Source organism: Python bivittatus, unplaced genomic scaffold, assembly GCF_059951505.1.
Source record: "Python bivittatus isolate LINGU-HERP-01145 unplaced genomic scaffold, Pbiv_v1 ctg000590_np1212, whole genome shotgun sequence".
NCBI classification, from domain to species: Eukaryota; Metazoa; Chordata; class Lepidosauria; order Squamata; family Pythonidae; genus Python; species Python bivittatus.
Window position 1 is genome coordinate 26,892,632 of NW_028277086.1, and position 18,435 is coordinate 26,911,066.

General features: G+C 38.4%; 2 protein-coding genes across 4 annotated transcripts in view; one reads left to right on the plus strand and one right to left on the minus strand.

Moving 5' to 3' along the window:
* CNGB3 (cyclic nucleotide gated channel subunit beta 3) overlaps nt 1-3,536 on the plus strand; it is a 53,556-nt gene extending 50,020 nt beyond the window's left edge. Inside the window, exons 15-16 of the mRNA XM_088148699.1 lie at nt 2,171-2,339; nt 3,189-3,536. Coding sequence (XP_088004825.1) covers nt 2,171-2,339; nt 3,189-3,536 — 517 coding nt within the window. The remainder of the gene's footprint in view (nt 1-2,170; nt 2,340-3,188) is intronic.
* Nucleotides 3,537-9,103: 5,567 nt separating this feature from the next.
* CPNE3 (copine 3) overlaps nt 9,104-18,435 on the minus strand; it is a 28,779-nt gene continuing 19,447 nt past the window's right edge. For 2 of the 3 annotated variants that reach the window (XM_007432311.3, XM_007432312.4), the window contains exons 14-16: nt 17,861-17,994; nt 16,266-16,502; nt 9,104-11,820 (exon numbers count right to left, since the gene is read on the minus strand). In XM_007432311.3, the coding sequence (XP_007432373.1) occupies nt 11,689-11,820; nt 16,266-16,502; nt 17,861-17,994 (503 nt within the window). In that variant the 3' untranslated portion in view covers nt 9,104-11,688. Of the gene's footprint in view, nt 11,821-16,265; nt 17,166-17,860; nt 17,995-18,435 lie in introns of those variants that run through there. The other variant, XM_088149153.1, reaches the window with a different exon arrangement.

The following is an 18,435-nucleotide window of genomic DNA, read 5'->3' on the forward strand; positions in this document are numbered from 1 at the left end:
GATTCTTACTAAGCAATGTAGTGTCATATCCTGATTAATAACATTAAGAAACTCACTTCTGACACAGAGAGGCTTTTCCCCCCTCAAAATGTAGCCTTACAACAAGAGAGATGACTGTACACTTATTGCTAGATTCTTCAGGTTTTGTTTTGTTTTTTTACCATTTCTAGCCTGTTTCAGGTATGTTCATTGTATTTATTTATTGCAGTTTCAAACTACCTAAGTGCATTTCTCTGGATAAAATAAAAATAAAAAAAAGTAAGCATTTATCTTTCAAACTAAATGGATTATTTCCAAGCTGCTGTCATAGTGCACAAATTGTTCATCTACCATGCATGTATATCAAAAAAAATCCATGCAAAATACTATTTTAATGGAGCGAAATACAGTATAAAATTATGTTGTCTGATCACTATGATGATTATGTACAAGCTTGATCTCAAGGTTTATTAACTGATAGCTGTTGCTTTCCTGTCTAGACGTGGAATACCTGGAAACGTTTTGGTTGGCCATTGTAGAAACAGGGTACTGGAATAAATGGACCTTTGGGATGATTTAGCAGATTTTTTCTTTGGTCTGACACTGATTCTTTAAGCCAAGACACCCACCCTGAGCTATTTCTGTACTGATTCAGGAGGAGGCAATTATACATTTAATTGTCCATGGAATTTTATTCAGATTAATACCTTTACAGGGGTTAAAGACAACCAAGAAACCCATTCTTTCATATTATCCCTAGAGTAGGCTAGATGCTATGTGATTCATCCATCCTTGATACGCATTAAAGTTCTTGCAAGGAATTTCCTGCATTTTATGAAATAAAAAAGTCACTAGCTATGCAGTGGGAAATGAAGTGGAAAATGCTTAGAAGTTAAAGGAAACAAATACAATTGGGTGAAGAATATGCATTTTTCGTGAACCAAGACTGAAAGTAAATTATCAATACACAAGGAACGCAGACTTGTTTGTTAATAATAATAATAATAATAATAATAATAGCAGCAGCAGCAGCAGCAGCAGTAGTAGATGACAGAGGAGAAGGGGAGAGAGAACCATATATGCTATCATTCACTTGGAAACAAGAGAGAGATAAAATTTAAAATGTTAAAAATAATGGAAACAAAGATCAGGCATAAGATGAGGCCCAAGTGTCCAGCAGAAGTTGGTAGAACAGCAGCATGCATTTCATTGGCTAGTTAGGAAACTAGGATTGGTAGACTTAATAGAGATTAGAATAGTTATTGAGAAGCATCTATACAGTATATTACTAAAATTCTCATGTCTGTAACCTTAAACTGGGTGAAACAGTGGGTCATAGGGCAACAGTTTCTGAACCAAGGTACCTCAAATGGGCTAAGTTACAGAACGCGTCCAAAATTTGGGACCCATTATTCCCATGGGATTGAAATTTGGGGAATTTCTGGCTGCTTCAGCACTGCTGTGCTGCTACGCCACCTTGGTCAGCCCAGGTCATGTGAACGTCATGGGCATATCCCCGACCAATTTCCTGCCTCCCTCTGTTCCCTGTGCCCAATCGGCTGGCAGTAAGGTCTGATGGGCAAGTGGCAATTGGCTGCTTTGGAAAGGAGGTAGAAATTTGAAATCTCTTAACAGCTGTGGGCACTGAGGGAAGGATGAGGGAATAACTTGGATGCCTGCTGGCAAAGTAGAGCTAGCTGGGGGTTGCTGGTGGTCAATGGATGACCCTCTTCCTCCTTCAAGGGAGGAGTCCCTTGATGACACCAGAAATGGGAGCAGGGGTGCAGTTTTCCTCATGGTCTATGGCTCCCTTTATTCCACCTCCCCCCAGCAAGGCAGGCAGTTCCAGTAGTCAGAGGAGGAGGAGGAGGAGGAGGAGGCGGCAGCTTCACCAGGGCTCTCCTGAGGGTCATGAGTGGAGGGCAAACAGCACGAGCTTCCATTATATGGAGGGAGGGAGGGAGATTTCTGATGCTCCCTGCCAGTTTCCCATAAGCAAAGTCAATGGGGAAGTTGGCAGCAAGTCACAAGTCGCTCATATTCCCACTGCTTTTTTGCCCTTGGTCATTCTGTTTCTCTGTTTCAGTAAGGAAATATCTCTGAAATTATGACCCAACAGGTCATGGGTTGTCTAGTTTGATGCTATACTTGATGCTTTTTCCCACTCTCTTCTTCTTTTTCTACAATCTAGAATACTCATGAAGAAGACAGGCAAGCCTGTTGGAGGGCCACCACAACCTGTAAAAGGCCTGGCTCTCCTTATGCATAAAGAAGCACCTATGATGCTCAAAGCATTAACTGATGAGAAAGGAGGTATTTTAGCAGCAATTAGCAAGTTGAAGAAAGAGAAGGCAGCCCAGGTATATATCTGCCTACGTGAAGTGCTAACCCTGTGTAGAATGAAGAAGGGGGGAAATGGATCAAATTAAAGAAACAACTGAAATGCAGGACTCTAGCTTCTAGTAAAAATAATTTCAGAAATTAATTTTGCAACTATCTTTAGGAGTTGAAGAGCAGTTTTCATACACAGCACCTGAAACATACTTTGAATATAAAACTTATTGTGTGGTCTACAACACAGAATTTTGAAAGAGGCTGATACAAGTGTAAAATATATCTGGATAACATGCCTTACTGATGCTATAGCAGGCATGCATTCTTTCAGTTATACCAGTGAAAAACGTTTGAATAGACATATATCGGGTATCCACAAGATTTAGAAATATTGGGAAATGTGCAAAGGGATATATGAGACTGATATATATGAGTTTTAAAAAGTAACAAAACATTCTTAAAACTATTCTGGTAGAACCAAATGATAATATATTAGAGATACAATATTTTATGATGAAATTTACTTCTGGGAAGTTCTGAGACTGTTTATACAGCAACCTCTCATCTTAGTAGAACTTGTGAAGGATTCCAGGTACAACATCAGTCAGTCAATTATTTACTGTGGTCCATGACCAGAAAACCACTTTGAAGTGAGAATGGGTTGCCTAGTAGCTGTGCGTGGGAGACTGTGTTCCTCTAGCCACTATGGACAAAGCTGTGAGGTTTTGCATTCAGTCAAGCATCCTTATTTAATAACATTTAGTTTATGTTCAGAAAGAAAATATAAAGGAGGAATAAGCAAGAAGAGGGAGCAAAAAACAGGGAAAGGTGGCGGGGGAGGATAAGTTAATATAATCTTTTTTTCCCCCCCCCAGAAAGAAAATGAAATACAAGCCAAGGAAGAACAAGCAAGGAAAGAGAATGAAGAAAGAAAAAAGGCAGAAAAAAGGAAAAAAGAAAGCTTCAAACCAAACCTACAGGGAAAAAAACCAGCCCAAGAGCTCAAGACGAAAGTCCCAGAAACACAGGCTGAGTCACATGCTCCTAAAGAAGAGGCAGTTGCTTACATCAGACCACAACCTTCTCCTCTGCCACGACCACCATTAGCACAGATGCTCGGAGGCATCACGAACCAAGCCCTCGTCATTAGCATGGTTCCTTCAGTTGTATCTGGAGAAGGAGATATCCTCACTGTTGAAGTTAAAGAGAAAAAACTAGCATAACCGGTGGACGTTTTTATTTGTGCAACATCTCAAGCACTGTGCAGCTCTGAGAATATTTTATTTTCTTGTTCAAAAGCATAGCCCATCTCAGACTTCTCTGTATGCTCCACAAACCTAAACAAAAGGGGCAGTAGAGGGTTAGTGGTACTGCATTCATTGCCAGAGCTAAGGAGAATTCCAACTGTAAGTCCACAAGAATAATTTGGAAATACAAAGTTTTATCATTGTCCTACAGATCACTGGTCAAATAATTTGCAGTCTTTTCACCTCATCCTCTCATCCAGGCTGGCTGGCTTAAAGTATACCCCAAAACTAATTTGTGGTTATTTGGGGTTGCTCAAACCCAGTCCTGACAGAGTTTCTGGGTTTGCATGACATGCTGGGTCTTTCAGTGATGCTGTTTACTGTATGCTGCAAATCTACCAAGTATTTTAAATGTTTTTTTTAATCTGATACACACACACACACTTTTTTTTTTTTTTTGGTAAATGATGAGCTTCCAGAACAACTCATCATATTTTTCACTTCATCTGAATAATACTCATTTAAGTCTCACTCTTCCTGCTGCAGGAAATGTCAACCTTCTTCCCCCAATCTCAGTCCATACCTGGTACTGAGATTGGTCTTGAAATCAAGTGTTCAAATGATAAAGTGGCTGAAGTGTTATTCTTCTCCCTGGAAGACTTGGGACCTTGAAGCACCCTGAAGAGAATTTTTTCCCCCTAGGGTTCACTTCATTAGAAAAGGAAAAAGTTTCATAGCTTGGACTGTGATAATATGATATTATCTAGAAGTGATAACTGAAAAGAAATTGTGGTGGACTGTGTTTAACAGTGCACTCCTATTCATTCAGAAATAAATCCCACTGATTACAATGAAGCATACTTCCAGACAACAACATATAAGGGTTACAGTCTAATAATGTTTAGGTCAACATGTGTCTTACTATGTATATATATTTTCTCAATATTTAAGAATATCTAGATTTTCCAAGATTTGCAGAAGCAGTAGCAATTGAGTAGAACAAATGCAGGAACACTGGGGAGTGGAGATCAGAGTTTACTGTTATTCTCACTTACCTTGGAAAAGGAAGGATTTCTAAAAGTTCTTTAGCTGCATCTTCCTACAATTGCTATAGGCTTGAAAAGTGTTCAATGCGCTGGCTTGCACAGTTGCAAATATAACATGCTTGAAAATGTGCAAAACAATGCCCAGGGGCAGGGGGCAGACAAGGCATTTCCAAGGATCAGGGTAGAATTCTGTGCTAGTCCTTTTCACAAGTAGTACAAATAAAATACGCTATGTAAGAATTGCACAATCAATTATCCAAAATAGTTTAATGCAGATTGTAGACTAGCCTATTTGGACATGAAAATTTAGTTTGCTGGTGAATTTTAAACCATAAAAACCTCCTTGCAATATTCAGGAAATATATGATGATTACAGGAGCTAGACTTTGCCATGCATGACTGGTAAAGTTCTTGCTCCTCCATATCCTGGAAACAAGAAAATGACATTTGTACACAAGGATTTTGGCTTTGTATAGTTTAGATTTTAAACTGCTAGACTTCTTCTAATTCCATATTTTTGCTTGTCTAACTCCAAGTGGGCATTGACAGTAGTTTATAAGTAGCAACAGTAAGCATTAATGTGTTAGTTTAGTAGCTCAACAAACATTGAATAAGTTTTGAAATGGGTATGTTACTGATAAGAAAAATGGCCATTTTCTTTCTAACGGTTGTGGTTAACAATTTAATGATTTTCATCTTGTATGGCATGTTTGTTCTTTCCTAGCTTGCTTCATTTTCTTGACAGGTGTGTTTGTCTGTTTTCTTTACCACTTTAATGAGTACCAACTAGAACTGGTTCAGTTAAAAAAGCAGCATCTTAGGTACCTACCGCATGTGTAAATTCTTTAGAAGGCAATAAAACATGGTGTCATCATTTAAACAACTGCAAGCCTCCATAATTATAATTTATTTTACTTTAAAAAGTGCTGGATAATTCGGTTAACATTGTTCTGTGCAACATTAAATAAAATGCTTTCTTTTCAGAATTATTTTGTTAACTTAGGCATTGTAACTAGCTATCCTTAAGCTTTGCTTTTTCTATTCACATAAATTTTATATACATACACGCATACTATATATCTATACATATATAGTCCTTGCTTAATGACTGCTGTTTAGTGACTGTTCGAAATTACAACAGTGCTGAAAAAGTAACTTTACAACCAATCCTTGCACTTACAACCATTGCAGCATCCCCACAGTCACGTGAGTGCCATTTGCGTGTTTCACAGCCAGCTTCCAACAGTCAATGGAGCAACCAGCAGTAAAATCGCATGTTCTGATCATGTGATATCTCGCTTAACAACCACAGTGGAAGTGAGGTTGTAAGTCCGTCGCAGTCAGGTAATGTCTCGCTTAATGACCACATCACTTAGTGATAGAATTGCCAGTTCCAATTGCGGTCATTAAGCAAGGACTACCTATATATATGAATAAATAAATATAATAAATAAATAAATGTATATGCTGCCTGACTCTCAGTGACTCTGGGGAGTTTACAATTGTTAAAACGTTTAAAAACAAAAAAACAATAAAAAAAAGCACAAAAACAGCACAAAACAAAAGAATGATGACCCCAAAAAAAACCTAAATAAACAAACTCAGAGGGGAACAGAAAGGAAGAAAGGGACATTAGTCATCCTCTCCAAAGGCCTGGGCAAAGAACAAGGTCTTTAAGGCCTTTGAAATGCCAACAGGGTGGGAGCCATTCATTCCAGAGGGCAGACACTGCTACAGAGAAAACATGCTTCCGGGGTCTGCTAGGTGACATTGTTTAATTGATGGAACCTGGAGCATGCCAACCCTGTCAGATTGAACCGGTCAGGCAGGTACTATGGGAGACAGGCGGTTCCTCAAGTAACCAGGCCCTATGCCAGGTAGGGCTGATACAGATTATACACTAATTTAGAGCTACCACACATCTGGGATACAAATAAACTCATTTTGTGTTTATCTTGTGTTTAACAGATCTCAGATCTGTTAGCCCTAATTAATTTGGGGAAGAGCTTATCCAATCATTACCTTAAAAGCTTTTAGATGGAAACCACTCAGCTCCTGCCTAAAGGAAACTTTGGACAAGTTTTAGTCAACCTGTCCCACATCTTCAAAGATCTCCTTTAAGTGGGAGACACTAGAAACTACTATCTCAATAAATAACATCTTTGTGTACTCCCTTTGTTTTCTTCTATGGTTCCATGGACTATGTTGGAAAGTCCTGCAGATTGACTTAAACAGTCTTACGCAGCTTGAAACAACAGCTGCACTACGACCCACCATCTGGGACCCTGTCTCTCCAGATTTTGTTGCCCACCAAGATCTAACTGCCCACTCTCATTATTCTCTACCATGTGCTGGCATCTCCACTCTGCAAGACTCTTGCATATGGAAGAATGGGGTTTTTTGTTTTTGGCCATATAGTACTTTAATCCTGGGAATTGAGATTGGAGGGATGGTCACCACAGTAAACAGGTGTTACTAAATATTAATATTTCATGTAATTGTAGCCCTTTTTGAAGGTTTCCAGCGTAACCACCACACACCATTCAAAAGCTGATGTGGACTTCAGGCCAAAAAAGTTCTGCACCTCTTAGGCCACTCTACCACCACCACCCAGGCCCATAGCATTTAGGTTTGACTGGGAGCAGTCACTAAACAATGGAATGTGTGTGACAACAGTGGAAGCAGCTCTTTACTCCCTAAAATTTTTTCCTTACTTGCCAGAAAAATTGCTTTGGGGTATCTGCATAATCCTTGGAGAGAAACACTTGTGAACAAGAGCCAATACTTCCTTTCTTATGGCCCTTCATCATGTTCCACTATTTCATTCATAACAGTAAGCCTCCAGGGAAATAGTCCTATTTCTTCTTTTTGACTAATAAAGCATTGCTGGCAGAAAGGTCAATTCCTGCTGCACTGAGCTATTTTAAACCCATTCTGCTGCTTTATGAGCCTTTTTTGTTCTAATGGTATCAGATGACGAGGATTGCGGGAAGAGACATCCTTAGCCTTGACACTTTGCATTCTTTATACAGAGCCCCTGAGGATTAAAGGTCTGCAGCAGGCCTTAAACTCAAAGGTGGTTGCTCCAGGGCCACTGAGCCAAGAGGTAAAGAATGCCAATTGTATATGATTGCTGCTACTCCCAATAAAATTTCTGTATGAAAGTTAGTTGAGAAGTAGCCCCCAAATGCCTTCTTTGTAGAATACTTAACAGAAACTAAAACAAAGGCAGGTTTTACTCAACTCAGTAAATGATGTGATGTGAATTGTTTGGTTTAGACTTTAGCTTGCTAAACCCAGCAATTGTAGCAAACCATGTCTTAGTAAACAATTAATAACAATTAAGTTAGAGATATGGGTGTCTATAGTTAGCTCCATGTATTCAGCAAATCTTTTATCAAACTATATTGTATTTCTTCTAGCACAGTATTAGCTCTGCCATCACCAAGTCTCCTGGGCAGCTTTTCTCAGTCTGGTAACTTCAAGACACTTTGAACTGTAACTCTCATTACCCTTGATCTTAGGCCATGATGGATGGGGGCGATAAAACACCCTGAAGATGTATGCCAAATGTATGGGGTTCATTTTGAATGTGAAAGTATCTTAAGCTCGCAAAATTTGCACATCACTATCAATATTGTAAGTAAGCATCTACAAATGAATCACAGACCTTCATTTCAGTTTTCTGCTTCTTCACACATTTAAGCTTCTCAGGAACCCTTTTCCCCCTCTATAATGAAGCAACAATGTTTTTTTAATCAAGTATCAAGATTTGGTCTACTAAACTCTTAATTATCCCTTCATAGATATTCAAAAATTGCTGCTCCAGTAGGTTACACCAATCAGATGACCTTTGTGCCCAGCCATACTCAAGGGTTTACAGACAGATGGCTAGTCCTGGTAACATTAAAGGATCGAGTGGAAAGATAAACACAGAGGAACGAGTTCCTAATGGTGCAAAATAAGAGCTTGCAAAAATATGGAACTGTCAAGGAAATTCTAGCTCAAGAACACCCAAAATATATCATATGATATTATGAATAATTATGACACTATGGTGTGAACAGGAATGCCTCGTCAACTTTTGCTGGCCCAATCAAGAGGGAGCCAGGAATTACCCTTGGTACACTGGTATGTTCAAGAGATAATTGTATACATTTAGTTGGACAAGTTATAGAGGCCAATGAAAACTAAAGCAATTCTCCCTACCAGAATGTATATTATTAATTTAGATGGCCATGACAATAATGTCCTAGACAATCCAAATGATCCACCAACATCCAAAAGCAGATGTTTTGATAACAGAGCCAAGTGAAAAAGGGCTAGTCCACAAACATGAACAATATTTTGATCAAAGAATAAATCTGAGAATGTAAGATAATTTTTGAAAAATATATGGCAAAAACATTTCTTCTTTTTTGTTGCAGTAGTAGCAGCAGGCCAGCAAACACATATTCCTAGCTGAAAAAGTTAAAAGACAACAAGAGAACTATTGGGATATAACAAATCTGGTTTATTTGTCACTAAAATATGTCATGTCACATTCAAAGTCAATTTCAACATCAAATACAAAAAAACAGCATTATGCAGGAAATAAGACAGTGCAAACTATATATATCATACTTTCAAAGCAAAACACAGCTTTATGAGAAAAGTATCAAACAGGAAAAATTAACAATTACTGGTACAAATATGCCAATATCAAATTCTATCACAAGGTGGTGCTAATGGGTTGCTAGAAAAATTATGCTGAAAACATAGATAAGGAAAAGCAAGTATTACTAAGCAGGTACTTTATTCATAATTTATGGATTTAGTTCTAATCATATTATTTTATTAAGAAATGCAATGCATTAGATTTAAAAGTTGCCTAGCTCCTATGGATTCAGCTGCATAGTTATAGGCTATGCTATCCTTTTTCAAGATAGGAGAAGCGCAACACAGTATTTCCAGAACACAGAGAACCTGTTGAATTTTGCGAGCCATGGCTGCCATAGTGGGTAAGGCTAGTCACAAAATATTTTTCAGAAGGCAAACTTTTTTTCAATTAAAAAAAATCTATTTAAAAAGTTGCATAGCCTGGCATATGCCAAGGGAGGCATCCATAGGCAACTACTGACTTAAGACACAGACCGTATGTTGAATAGAGTGGAAAGCATGCAAGAAGTGGCCCCTGGCTGAGATACTGCTGTTTCCCTTTTGTTATAAGTCTGAAAATACAGTATAAGGTAATAACAAAGTGCAAAAATAAAACTTCAATCTTTCTTACAAAAGCTCATAGCAAATATCTCAGATTAAAAAAAAAATAGTTTTTGTATTCTAATTATTTGATCCTGAAATACTTGGACTCCAAACATGATAAACCTCTGATGCAAACTGGTCATAGTACAATAAGTAATATTCATAAAGTATATTATTACATAATACATTTACACACTCCTGGGATCTAGTTCTGCTCACCAATCCACTAGCAAGGAATCCCTACTCTAAATAAATAGTCACCTATACATTTGCAGAGTGTGCATGAAACAAAGAAAGAAGTCCCCAATAGGCTGCTATAAGAGACCCGCTAAAGATTTGGTTATCGTAGGATATTCTTGATGGAAAAAAATACATTTAATCAGATGAATAGATGATATTCTAAATACATGTCTAGTTCTAAGCATGGCACTGGTTGGACATGTTATAAGCTGTAGATATTTTCCATTTTAACATGATCATAAGGCAAAGCTGCAAGACAGAAGGCAGGTGGCTTCCACTTTCCTAGAAAAACACATACATATCAGGTTCTATGCTCTTAACATCGATTTCTCATTCTTGCCTTTTGAATAGGGCCTATATAACTTTATACTGGGCAGTTAACAATCATTTTCAGACAGCTCAGTCCAATTCATTTCACTCAGAGCATTGAGACCAGAATGAAGAACAAAAGGAGAACAGAAATGTTATGTACGCTTCTTTCTCATCAAACAAATGGAAAGAAAATATGTCCAATAACATACTTTTGGATTCCTGATCAGTATGCAGTGGGGATGAAGAAAAAAACACTAAAAGCAGATGAAATGCAAGCACAAACCCATTAACTGTCACTAAATAAAGGCAAAAATCCGCAAAGGCCAGAGGACCTGAAAGAACATACAGTACAAGATAATCTAATACATGGGCATTGTGCTAAAAAGAAAATTTACTCTCTCTAGCTACTCTAAATCCGCTGTGGGAAGAACTTCAGTTTGTATTACTGAAAGTGATAAAGCATCCTGGAACTAGCTATATCCATAGAGAAACCTTTTATGAAGTATCAAAATAATACAGATTCTCTAGAACATAGAGATCTCTCTATATACAGCTATAAAACAGATAAGCCTCCCCAGGCACACACATATACAGCTTCTAAGTCCATGCTGTTACTTTACACAATTAGATTCCTCAAAAGTCAAATGGGTTTGTGATAAAATAAGCAACAAAAGCAGTCCTAATCCTATTTATACCCTCTTTGTGAAACAAAGACATAAACTGTTGGCAACCGTGTATCAATGTCAGATGTTACCTTGATTTAATACTACAATGCAAGCTGAATCTGTAAATTGTAATACAGTTCAGTTCCAGTCTCCAGATAATACTCAAGTTTTCAATTATTTACTGCTTCATCAAATTGCAAAAGTTCAGAAATAGAAAGGCAGAAGCCACAGAGGAGGAATGAAGAAAGATGCTTAAATATCCTGGATTTATCACCCTGGTCTTAATCCTTCTTAAGTCTGAAAAAAGACTGAATATTTTATGTAGAGCATATGCAAGAATTAAGCACCCATGGCAGTTGCACCATCATTTCAAAGGCACGTGTTAACTACTCTGCTGCTCCCAGAGGTATGTATTGTTGGAGACCTTGTATGCTTAAATTACTGTTCCAAACTCACTTCCAATGGGATGTTAAACATAGAGCATCTTTGGCAACTCAGAATAAAAATGAGAAAGGCTATCTTAGTACATCACAACTTTTGCAGAATGGATGAAAAGGCTTTTATTGTGCATCACCATCGAGGGATACCACTGACAGGCAGCACAGAAACTTCCCACGGGGCGATTCAGGCTTGCTTCTGCTGTTCTTGCTTGGCTGAGGGCTTGTTTGGTGGCTGCAGCTTGTACATGCTGAAGTAGCCCACAACTTGCTGTGGCACCTCTGCCAGGACACTTTGAGCCAGAGCTTCCTTGGGAGCCTAATTCAAAGAACAGAGACAGAAGTAAAACCAACTGATTCAATTCCTGCTCCTCTAGGAAGATCTCAGGAGCACTTTTCCAAAGGAAAGATGGCTATCAGAAACTGATTTGTCCACTGAGGTTCTCTTTATGAGCTGTCATGCTGTAATCTGGCTAGTTCGTACTCTTGCACTGCATTTATAACATTAAAAATTGCAGCAGATCCTTTTGGATATGATTATTAAGTGAAAACATTATGTAATGTTCATAAAAATTACCACCATGCATTGTTGCAACACACAACAAAACATTGAGCAATGTAAGTTGCTTAATTAGTGGAATTTCCGCAAGATTTATAAAGCCAAACTTTTCCTGTAGCGACAAATAGAGGGCATCATTCATATCCTCTTTGCCCACTATATGCTTCAGCCACAGCACAGCATTTAAAGTAGCTAACGGACAGAATAGCCCATGGGGACCCCAACAATAAGCTATCTTACTTCCTCCCAGGTACACACACATGACAGTAAGAAAGACTGCCAAATTTATAGCTAAAGCCATTCAACTGAGAGCTTCCTCTTTAGATCAGATTGGGATCAATTGCCAAGGAGTGATCTTACCTGAATATTTCATTGAATATTTTTTTATATCCCAATACGCTCTATTATTTTATCTTATTTTATTTTATATGGTCGTTACACTAATCAATAAGCAATAAACTAAACTGCAGTTACTGGGGTAGTTATTTCAATCTGAATACTTTGTCAAAAAAACACACTTGAATATTTTGAAATCCAAGCAGCAGGTACTATAATCATGTTCCATTTTTCAAAGTTAGTGCATCCAGTTTCATACAGACATATACAGGCACCTATTAAGTAGCAAACTAAAATATAACCCACAGCGGCAAAACTTTAGAATATAAAACAAACATTTTTCTCCTTCTTTGTCCTGTAGCAGTTTGCTTCAAGAAACAATGGAAAATAAGAGAGGGAGAACCAGGGAGTAGAAATAATATGAGATGTAAAACATTCCAGGCCTTAAAGAAGGGGTCTTTTAGAAAGCAAAGCTTTCCATTTCCCTTACAAAAAAACTGCTATAAATTAGATAATATTAACCCAACAAGTTGTGCGATACTGAAGTAAGACTTGAAATGGTCTGGAGATTTATTCAATAAACAATTTACTTATTGTAATAAGATTAAATTAATATCAGCTATTTCATTCTAGGGCAACTGATAAGTTTTTCCTTCTGTGTTATTTGACCATAATAATCGAGTTCTTTTAGAAAGAAGAAAGAGAAATTCCTTCCATGTTATTCCTCCAAGACTGAAATATTCATAACAAATCCTGCAGTGGCCCTCTGTGAACTTCTGTATCTCATCTTGAGCTGGTAGCTCCTGAGGCTTTTAATCTTAGATGATTTAACCTCTATGCCCTGGGGAATAATTCCAACACAGCTCATGAGTTCATGGCCTCTGGGGTGACCACTGGCTTCTTGCAGATTACTGTAGCTCTGACTCATGTAGGAAGTCTTTATTTCAGAGTTGATGTAATGATCTTGGGAGACAGGGCAAAAATACACAACCGAGGGAATGGTCAGATAAAAGGCAGTTGAGCCCATAGCAAGAATGTGGGCAGAGCAAAAAGCTCAGAAGAGACCCTCCCTAGTTTCTTGGGAGGACAGATGTACTTTCAGACTTGCAAGATTGATGTCAGCCTTATGAGGTAGACCACACAGGAAACACAGCCAGATGAACTAATTCTACTTTACTGTAAAGCTACATTAACAGAATCTTGCAAGTCTGAAAGTACAGTGGGGCAAAAAAGTATTTAGTCAGCCACCAATTGTGCAAGTTCTCCCACTTAAAAAGATGAGAGAGGCCTGTAATTTTCATCATAGGTATACCTCAACTATGAGAGACAAAATGGGGGAAAAAATCCAGAAAATCACATTGTCTGATTTTCAAATAATTTATTTGCAAATCATGGTGGAAAATAAGTATTTGGTCACCTACAAACAAGCAAGATGTCTGGCTCTCACAGACCTGTAACTACTTCTTTAAGAGGCTCCTCTGTCCTCCACTCGTTACCTGTAGTAATGGCACCTGTTTGACCTTGTTATCAGTATAAAAGACACCTGTCCACAACCTCAAACAGTCACACTCCAAACTCCACCATGGCCAAGACCAAAGAGCTGTTGAAGGACACCATAAACAAAATTGTAGACCTGCACTAGGCTGGGAAGACTGAATCTGCAACAGGCAAGCAGCTTGGTGTGAAGAAATCAACTGTGGGAGCAATAATTAGAAAATGGAAGACATACAAGACCACTGATAATCTCCCTTGATCTGGGGCTCCACGCAAGATCTCACCCTGTGGGGTCAAAATGATCACAAGAACAGTGAGCAAAAATCCCAGAACCACACGGGGGGACCTAGTGAATGACCTGCAGAGAGCTGGGACCAAAGTAACAAAGGCTACCATCAGTAACACACTACACCGCCAGGGACTCAAATCCTGCAGTGCCAGATGTGTCCCCCTGCTTAAGCCAGTACATGTCCGGGCCCGTCTGAAGTTTGCTAGAGAGCATTTGGATCATCCAGAAGAGGATTGGGAGAATGTCATATGGTCAGATGAAACCAAAGTAGAATGTTTTGGTCTAAACTCAACTCATTGTGTTTGGAGGAGAGAGAATGCTGAGTTGCACCCAAAGAACACCATACCTACTGTGAAGCATGGGGGTGGAAACATCATGCTTTGGGGCTGTTTTTCTGCAAAGGGACCAGAATGACTGATCCATGTAAAGGAAAGAATGAATGGGGCCATGTATCATGAGATTTTGAGTGAACACCTCCTTCCATCAGCAAGGGCATTGAAGATGAAACGTGGCTGGGTCTTTCAGCATGACAATGATCCCAAACACACCGCCCGGGCAACGAAGGAGTGGCTTCATAAGAAGCATTTCAAGGTCCTGGAGTGGCCTAGCCAGTCTCCAGATCTCAACCCCATGGAAAACCTTTGGAGGGAGTTGAAAGTCCGTGTTGCCCAGCGACAGCCCCAAAACATCACTGCTCTAGAGGAGATCTGCATGGAGGAATGGGCCAAAATACCAGCAACAGTGTGTGAAAACCTTGTGAAGACTTACAGAAAACTTTTGACCTCTGTCATTGCCAACAATATATAACAAATATTGAGATGGACTTTTGATATTGACCAAATACTTATTTTCCACCATGATTTGCAAATAAATTCTTTAAAAATCAGACAATGTGATTTTCTGGATTTTTTCCCCCATTTTGTCTCTCATAGTTGAGGTATACCTATGATGAAAATTACAGGCCTCTCTCATCTTTTTAAGTGGGAGAACTTGCACAATTGGTGGCTGATTAAATACTTTTTTGCCCCACTGTACATCTGTCTCCCCATCTCCTTCACAGCCCAAGAAACTAGGGAGGGTCTCTTCTGAGCCTCTTACCCTGCCCACATTCCTGCTGTGGGCTCAACTGCCTTTTATCTGACCATTCCCTTGGTTGCGTCTTCTTACCCTGTCTCACAAGGTTATTCCATATACCATTACAGTTGATGAGATGTGATCTACTACAGAGGACTTGCTCAGACTTTCCAGGAAACTGTCTTCCATGCTATCTTAAAATTTAGATTACTGAAGAGACTGATCTAACAAGGCCTCTGCCCAATCCCAGACAGTTCCTTGATTTACGTGGCCATGTTTGACAACTTTCACCCACTATCCATTCTGATCTTCTTGACCAAAGTTGTCTAGAATAGAGACTCAGCTACAGAGGATCCTAAAGGAAATGGATTATCTAGGTCCTTTTTCTAAGGGAGTGTTTTGGCACAATAATAAAACAGTACTGACTGTATTGTAAATAATACAACACAGTAAAAGTTTTTAGTTATACAGCAATGTCTCTAATCAATCTATGCAGAAATATAGGTTTACTTCAATGAAGTGATATAGGTCAGAGAGATGACATATAATATCCATAAATATTTTAGGCAAGTGCTTACTTCTCTCTCCCTCACAAAGAAATTCCTTTAACAGGATACTCACATAAACCTATTACTAAAAGTCTTCATCTGGGATGAAGAGTGTAACAAAGGCTTCTAGATTTCATTCAGAACTGCTCTTTTGACAGCTTAATCGTCTGTATGTTTCAAGAAGAAATATTTTATTTCCTTTAGTGTACTCCAACCAAAGTTAAATGTATCAGTGAAGGCAGCAGCTCATCAACATCTTGGGAATGCTTCAGAGTGTGCAAGAGCACCAGCACAGCACCAGTCTACAACTTTTAAGCAGCCATAATTTTCCTTAATGGGAAAAGATGCAGCTGCTTTAAAGAGCTACAGAAAGATGCTACTACATTCATGTTACCACAAGTTCTAAATGCACCTTTCTAGAACTGAACCTGAAGCAATGCACATCTTTAAGAAACAGTACTTACATTCTGGAACTGTCTAAATGGCACAAATTGGACAATGTCTCGAATAGCAGCCTCTCCTGAACGTGATCTCAGAGCTCCACTGTCACTGTCCAGAAATTCCATGGCACTGAAATCAGCACCTCCAACACCAACAATAATGATGGACATGGGAAGCTTAGATGCATTGACAATAGCAGATCTAGTCTCATCAAGGTCTGTTATCACCCCATCTGTGATTATCAGGAGTACAAAATATTGCTGTTGAACAAAAGCACCTTGTTAAAATTGAGGAAAATATATTCCCAAAGATAATTGACTGGGAAACCAATTTATAAGCATGTCAGAAAGGAAAAGGCCCAAGACAACAACAACAACAAAAAGGTTTATGCAATTTGTATTGAGTCTTATGTCTTCATCTGGAGAACAGTCCTTATACAAGGGCACTATAATTATCTCCAGATATAGATTGCCAGAACAGTATTCCTGACTCTCCCCTACAATGACACTTAAGATACTTTAAGAGTGCAACATTCCATTAGGTTTTCTCCACCAAATCTTGAATCGTCGTTTTACTCAACTAAAATTGTATACCATTTACTTTTATATTTCTCCTGACAAACCCAACACTCACTTCTATTTAATTAATTTCATTTCATTTCATTTCAGTCAGCAGAAACATATTTTTATACAGAGCCATTTTTGCTTCTTTAGATATTCATTGCCTCCAGTGCAACCTCTCATTTAAGAGTGCAGATGTAGGGGCTTGTTGCTAACAATATGGTGAGGTTTAGAGCATTCTAAGCATATTACCGCATGTGAAAAATATAGGATCCACAAATGCCAGCTCACAACTCAGAAAAATGGCAAAAGTGTTGAGCTGAAGAGGATTCCCAACACGTGCATGGGGACAACTCCTCTGTTCTACCACAAGGAAAGGAAACAAGGTTATATACATAGTGTCTTAGCCTGACAAATGGTAATAAGCTCTACTTTTAAAAAGTTAACGCATAGTTGCAATACATTATTAGTGAAGTTATATATACCTGCTTCAGAAATCTTATGAAAAGTCATGATTCATGTACTTAGCTTATATTACTGTTTTCTTAGTAAGTAGTAATATTAGCAGGAATCTGTAGATACCTAGATAATTAGAATTGGCCAATTCGTCAATTATGACTTCCAAGTAGCATCACTATTCCAACCAGCACATACAAGCATTTGCCCTGATATGTACAGATGCAAATTTGCTTTATGAAAACCTTAAATTGCTTTAAGGGCATTTCAGGGAAAAGGAATGGCCAGATATGAAGTAGATATTTATGTGTAAATAAATAGCGGTTAGTACTACTCTTCACGCCTCATCATAAATAATTAATCTCCATTTTGCTTTTTGCTATATTTCACTCTTACTACAGATTAAAGTACTAAAAGGACACTTAACAGGGTAGAGATATAGTCTACTTGCCAAGTATAATTGCTTACAAAACCCTCAACTTTTATATTTAATTTTGTAATACCAAGTGCTTTTGATAAATTCAGAAATTCTTTGCATGACTCATTCCATAACAGCATCTTTTCACAAAAGCATAACTGTAGCATAGCAATAAGGTACTTACTGAGGCTGTTCTCTGCTGTGGAGTCGCAGCAGCAAATCTAGCCACATGATTGATGATTGGAGAGAAGTTGGTGGGCCCGTACAATCTTACTTGAGGAAGGCAGACACGGTATGCATCCACAATACCCTGGATACCTGAAGGGAATAAAACATACTGAAGGAAATTTATCTATTACTGCCATCCTCCACACTTATGAAGGTCTATGTGTTGAAGCCTCAATAAGCATTTCTATTTTATACAGCCTATATTTAAGGAAGAAGAGCTACAACCCATAAAGTTGCTTATCTCAAGATTGTACTAGTAAGCAGACTAGCTAGTCAAACAGTGAATGAAATTTAAATCGCAAGGATTTTTAATAATTAAGGCCACATGACTTTGGAGAAGAGCTCACAGAAGTGGTTCTTTTCATATTGTTAAGTCCTGAAATAGGGGAGCACACAGAGAATTTCATCACTATGCAACATTGAAATACTTGCAATGAGTAGCAACACAGGTTCTTGTTCCAAACAGAATTCCTGCAGTAAAAATTTAACAGATCCACAAATGGCAATTCCTTCATGGAAAGAAATCATTAA